Below are 6,387 nucleotides of genomic sequence, written 5' to 3' on the forward strand. Positions count from 1 at the left end.
TCCCTAGATCTCTCAATCTCCCTAGATCTCTCAATCTCCCTAGATCAGAGGTTCCCAAACTTTTTCTTAGGCGGAACCCTTCGCGGAACCCCTAGTGTTCCGTGGAACCCGTCCTCATTTTTCAAAAAATTCAGAGTCCTGTCAATTGCTCTTTCCTTGCAGCTATTAGAGGAGAAAACACGCGTTTGTTCCGGAGCAGACCCAAATGTTTATTGCTTAAGTCAATTCTTGTGTAAATTAGGAATGCTCATCTAGTGGGAACGTGCCTTGTGCAAGGAACTTCGCAGTGTGCATTCGATGCCGATCGATGCGCCAATTAGAACGATCCCCTTCGTATTGAGGAAGACATTTGGAATCAGGAAAAGAAGTTGCCCACAGGGCTACGTCACCTAGGGCCCGTATGAGACCGAACATATGGAAGCAGAAAATCGTCGCGGAACCCCGATTTGCGCAAAGAGCAGCCCACGGAACACTGGGGTTCCGCAAAGATTTTGTCACGGAACCCCCGGAAGAGAGCGACGGAACCCCAAGGGTTCCGCGGAACCCAGTTTGGGAACCTCTGCCCTAGATCTCTCAATCTCCCTAGATCTCTCAATCTCCCTAGATCTTTCAATCTCCCTAAATCTCTCAATCTCGCTAGATCTCTCAATCTCCCTAAATCTCTCAATCCCCCTAAATGTCGCAATCTCCCTAAATCTCTTAATCTCCCTAAATCGCTCCCTCTCCCCAAATCTCTCACTCTCCCAAAAGCTCTCACTCCCCCTAAGTCTCTCACGGCGGTCTCGAGCCGCCAGTAGTCAGGAACAAGTGACAGCTTGCGGAATCGATTCGCGGTCGATTCTGTCAGGTTCTGTATTGCTCAAATAAAGTTATCGCCCTGGTGTCCACCTCCTGTGAAATAGAGGTTGATAGAGGTTGTTTTCCATCAGATAGTGGCGGGTCGGTAACATTTGGTGTCAGAAGTTCGAACGAATCTGCGTGGGTCATCGGTCATCGTGACACGCACATTCTAGACCCGCTTTCGAATTTTCGGCTTGAAGGGGTAGTTCAGGAAATTTTCACGGCGGACGTCCTGCTTCGGGAGTCCGGGGATAGTTTAATCGTCCTGACCATTGGGATCAGTGTGAATCGAGCGTTCGCGAGGTCAGTATCGCAACGCGCAAGTCATACCCGCGTTCCGGTCATCCGACGGAAGGGGTTTCACTTTCGGTTTCCGGCCGAGCGAGGAAGTTTTCGAATTCCATCACTTCGCAGTTTCGACGCGAAGCTCGACAACCGAGTGCGGTTGGGTCATCAGAGGGACCTTCAGACTATAGTGAATCATAGCTCACGGGTCTGAGCAGTCCCACAGTCGGCGGATCGGAAATTCATTCGAATTGGTTTCCTTCGATCAGCTCCCCACTTCATCGAGTGCATTGTTTACATCTGTTCAGGTTCTCGACCGAACAGAGACTCCAATCAGGCTCAGATCTATTCATATCGAGTTAGGCTTAGGCTCGGGTTGACGGCCCGATCACAGCACTGAGGGTATGGCAGACCACGGTGAGAGGATGAAGCCCAAAGGGAGTACATCGGCGGAACTCACAGAGGAAAAATGCCGTTCAAACTCGGAGCTCGTCGAGAGCAAGAAATCGCGGAAGACGATTTACCGCAATGTAGATGAGGTCTTGGCATTAACCCATCAGCTCGACGCATTCGCAAATAAGCCAGCGACGCTGGCCAAAAAAATAGAGCGAATCTCGAATCTAGCAGCGGGTTTGGAGGCTAGGTTAGCCACCGTAGAAAGATCCATTCAGGGGCCGTGCGAAGATTTGGGCGAGGGTTACCCAGATGAGGAGGACAGATCCCTCTTCTACAGGGAGGTGTTTGTGGACATCAGGCAACTCCTTGAAGAGTATCAGGCGGGCCTCGCAGCCGCACCACCTGCGATAGCACCGGGGCTTGACAGGCCGGCAACGAACCAGGCTCAGGCTCTGGAGAGCACTCCAAACAGCCGGGTTCCGCCCGTTTCGGAGTCTTCGCCTAGATTCCTTCACAGCTTCATGGATACGGATAGTTTGGACCGCCAGGCGGAACAGAATGTTCGGCCCGCAGAAGGTCCGCCGCGGGACGCAGCAATACCGCCTGAGATGCCCAATGAGCAACGGCGATCCTCAGCCATGGAGAATGGCGCCGCATTGCCCTCGCCAACACGTCAGGCGTCGGGGATGGCGGCGGGTGGATCCAGTCAAACACAGTCGACGCTCGCATACTCGCTGGGTAAAGGTGCCCGGGAAGTTCCCAGGTTTAGCGGAGATCCACGGAAGTTCCGGGAATGGCAGCAACTATTTTCGGTATTTGTTGACCAGACACCGGCTCCGATCATGGAGAAACTAAACATGCTCCGAAAATCACTATCGGGCAAAGCTTTGTCGGCAATCGCGCACCTCCAATGGGAGGAAAGTCACTATCGATTGGCAAAGCTGATCATAGAGGAGAAATTCGGCGACCCGGAGGGGGCGAAGAAGGCCCACCTCAGAGAGATCGACAAGCTCCTCGAAAGGGGTCCGATCCGGAATCACGGCCTGGATTTATTCATTGAATCCTTGAGTGCAAATTGTCGGGCCCTCATGGCGCTAGGCTGCACGTTCGCTGAGTTATCGACAGCGACAACGCACAGAGTGCTGAAATGTATACCTCAGGAGTTAAGGTTCGAATTTGCCAAGGAGAAGGGCAGACGAAACCCTGCAATCCCCGGGATCCCGGAGTTGGAGGCACTTTTGATGTTCCTCGAGCAGACGGTCCGGGTTAGAAAGGACGTAGACTGGGTTGCGGAACCGTCAGAGAGATACAATCGATTCACGCCCAACTCCCAGTACAACAAATCGAGCGGAAGGGAACGTTTCGGTGCCGGAGCAAACACCGGGAGATTCAATAACCCTGGTCCATCTCACAACTTTCTCGCAAACGGACCTGCCCCGTCTAGTCAGAACCAGAGGAGTCACGCTCCTCCGACTGACACGTCGTGTATTTTCTGTGGGGAATCTCACCCTAGCTTCAGATGTAGAGCGACGCTAACGTTCGAAGAGAGATGCGAAAGGGTAGAGAGAGAACGAGCATGTCGGATCTGCCTGCAGAGAAATCATTTCGCAAGGCATTGCAGAAACCCTCCGAAAAAGAATTGCGCCAAATGTAATGGCAGGCATTACATCATCATGTGCAAAAGAGCACAACTAGATGCAGGCTCATTCCACGTAGATGAGACAACGGATGCGTCACACACTTGCGATTTTTCGGATCGCCTCACACGCACAGCGGTGGTCTGGTTGGTCGCCGGGAATCGGCGAACTCTCGCGAGGATTCTATTAGATCCGGGATCGGATATTTCATACATCACATCCGAGGCGGTAAATAGAGTGGGTTCACGGCCCACTCACCCAATTCACTCTACGGTGAAAACTATGGGGAACGTCGTGAATACTATGAATACTTTCGGACATACGGTAACGCTAGAGAGTGTATACGACCGCAGGAAGTCTGTCAAGGTGTCCTGTGTGGAAGTGCCGACCATAACGGACTCCATATACCCGAGAGTCAAAAAGAGTTTCGGTCTGGCTCCGGTCGCCGATCCGTCTGGAGTCGAGGAAAATCCGACAATCCTGTCCATGCTGATCGGGAACGATGCGTTGGCCGCAATCCACACCGGCACCGAGAAAAGTTTCGATAAAATTTTAGCAACATCAACAATTTTCGGTTGGCTGTTTGCTGGACCTATGAACAGTTCTGGGTATTCATCAGAGGACATGTCGTTGCTATGCGAATTGAGGGCATCGCTACCTAGACCGCTTCAGACTCGTCAGCCCAGTGAGTTAATGGCTCACTGTTTGATGAATTCTGTCGGTTCTCCGTCGAAAAAGAGATCAGAGCCGTCACTAGAATCAGATCTGAAGTTCCTCTGGGAGGCGGAATTCCTCGGTGTGGATGAAAGGACAGACGAAGAGGATTCCTTAAATAAGGAATTGAACGAATTCTTCGAGAACTCTATCCGTCGCAGAGAAGACGGTAGATACATTCTGGCGCTTCCGTTCAAAGACAACCTCGCATCCCTGGGAGATAACGAGGGACTGGTCAGATCTCGTCTGTACTCATTCATCAGGAAGTTGAGGAGAAAACCACTGCAGTTGGCAGCGGTCGATATGGAAATACAGACGTATCTAGACAGAGGATATGCGGAAGAGGCGGCCCCGAAACGGGAGGGTCAGTCGGCGCATTATCTTCCCCTACAGGCAGTGTTCAAGTTTAACAATGACGGTTCGGAGATAACTAAGACACGAGTCGTCAAAGATGCGGGAGCACGCAAAAGAGACGAACCATCTTTGAACGATTGCCTTCATCAAGGAGAGAACTTGCTCCCAAACGTGATCAAGGTGCTGTGCTCATTCAGGAGTGGTCGTTTCGCAATCACAGCTGACATTGAGAAGGCATTCTTACAGTTCGAGATTGCGGAGAGTGACAGAACCTTTCTGCGCTTCCTCTGGCCTCTGGGCATATCAGGAAACCCGGAAGCCCATCAAAGAGTTCTGGACCAGAGTGCTCGACTTTGGACTCATCTGCTCTCCGTGGCTACACATCAAGGGGGTGCGATATCATCTGGAAAGGTGCAAACGTCAATTCCCAGACTACGCTCCATTCATAGAGGAGGTGTCAGAGGATCTATATATGGATGACGTTTCGTTCCAAGCGGACTCATTGCCAGATGCGGAGAGGAAAATCGGCTTGCTTTTCAAGATTTTCGGTCTTGCGAAGTTCCCACTCAGAAAGTGGGCAACGAGCGACGCGAGGATAGCGGAAATGATCCGAACTCTATCTCCCCTGGAAAGCACAGAGATCACGACCGATAAAGCGGATGCCAAATTCTTGGGAGTTAAATGGATTCAAGGAAATGATGAGATCGGAGTTAGTATGGACAAAGCCGTAGCGGCACTCGCGGTGGAGTCTCCGACGAAGCGATCTTTACTAAAGGGTCTCGCAGCGATCTTCGACCCCCTGGGACTACTGGCTCCAGTGAGTGTTCGGGCCAAGTCGGTGTTTCAAAAGCTCTGGCGTTTGGGGGTGGACTGGGACGAGACGCTACCGGAGGAGATCAATCTGGAATACGAAACGTTCGTCGGATTATTGCGAAATAATTCACTCACGAGTATTCCGAGGTGTATTACGGGTCAGTTTTCGGCTGATCGATACGAACTACACGCTTTCTCGGATGCGAGCATGGATGCATACGGTTGCGTGATCTATATGAGGACGATCTTCCAGAGAACGGCGGAAACGCGTTTTCTCATTGCTAAAGCTCGAGTAGCTCCAAACAAATGCAAATGGTCCATCCATCGCTATGAGCTCATGGGAGCACTTCTGACAGCGAAGATCGCAGATCAGGTCACAAGATCCATCAAACTCAGAATCGATAAAGCGTTCTTCTGGTGTGACAACATGGCTTGCGTTTCGTGGATTCACAGTGACCCAAACCGCTGGAGCGCATTCGTGGCGAATCGGGTCCGAGACATCCACAAACTGTCAGACGCCTACGACTGGCGATATGTTAAGTCAGAAGACAATCCGGCGGATATCGTCTCGAGAGGGCTGGATATCTCGTCTCTACCGACTAAACAGCTCTGGTTTCGCGGTCCAGCTTGGCTGAGTAACATCGATTGGAAGGCAGATACGACCGACCCGCAAATAGAGGAAACCAGCGAGGAGAAAAAAGCGAAGCCACCCCAATGCTTATTGATCAAACGGAATGACGACATCATCGACGAATTTCTGAGCGTCGAACGGCTCTCATCCTGGCACAAACTGGTGAGAGCTCAAGCGGTCTGCAATAGGCTCAAGAGTCTCGCTCTTAGAGTGAAGCAGAATCACGACTCGTCGAGAAACAAAACGACGATATCGCGAAAGAACACGACGAATGGCTCGAGAGGACTCGGATTACTCGCGTCGGAATACGAGGCAGCGGAGATCGCATTGCTCTGTAGAATTCAGCGGAAACACTTCGCTCATGTGATTTCGGATACAGGGCTGAATGTTCCGAAATCCGATGTGCTACATCAATTCGCGCCGTTCATCGATCCAAGAGGTCTGATCCGCTGCAGGTCCCGCCTGGAACGATCTAGTCACCTCACGTATGATGAGAAGTTCCCAATCATATTACCGAGCGAGGGGGGATGGGCCAAACTGCTTATACTCTCAATCCACTCAGAACAATGTTGGCATTGGGGGGGAGTAGCGCTCACCCTACAAAAGATTCGGAGCAAATTTCTCATCCTCAAGGGTAGGAAGCTTACGAGTGATGCGCTGAAATCCTGTCAGAGGTGTAAGCGCTTTAACGCTACGCCGGCAGCAGAAATCACGCCG

The 6,387-nt window shown here is 51.5% G+C and overlaps 1 protein-coding gene across 1 annotated transcript; it reads left to right on the forward strand.

Moving 5' to 3' along the window:
• The first annotated feature begins 1,529 nt into the window (after positions 1–1,529).
• LOC108864086 (uncharacterized) lies at positions 1,530–6,146 on the forward strand. The gene is made up of 3 exons (XM_018639026.1): positions 1,530–4,406; positions 4,534–6,033; positions 6,126–6,146. The coding sequence occupies exons 1-3, from the start codon at positions 1,530–1,532 to the stop codon at positions 6,144–6,146; spliced, it is 4,398 nt and encodes a 1,465-aa protein (XP_018494542.1).
• Positions 6,147–6,387: the final 241 nt, after the last annotated feature.

This window comes from Galendromus occidentalis, unplaced genomic scaffold (assembly GCF_000255335.2).
Source record: "Galendromus occidentalis unplaced genomic scaffold, Mocc_1.1 scf7180000077277, whole genome shotgun sequence".
Lineage (NCBI taxonomy): Eukaryota > Metazoa > Arthropoda > Arachnida > Mesostigmata > Phytoseiidae > Galendromus > Galendromus occidentalis.

Bases quoted from the DNA above. Each gene is read 5' to 3' on its own strand.
- LOC108864086 (XM_018639026.1), top strand. From the start codon at position 1,530: ATGGCAGACCACGGTGAGAGGATGAAGCCCAAAGGGAGTACATCGGCG. The intron at 4,407-4,533 runs GTGCTGTGCTCA...TGGGCATATCAG, and splicing joins TGCTCCCAAACGTGATCAAG to GAAACCCGGAAGCCCATCAA. The intron at 6,034-6,125 runs GTGATTTCGGAT...GATCCGCTGCAG, and splicing joins AGCGGAAACACTTCGCTCAT to GTCCCGCCTGGAACGATCTA.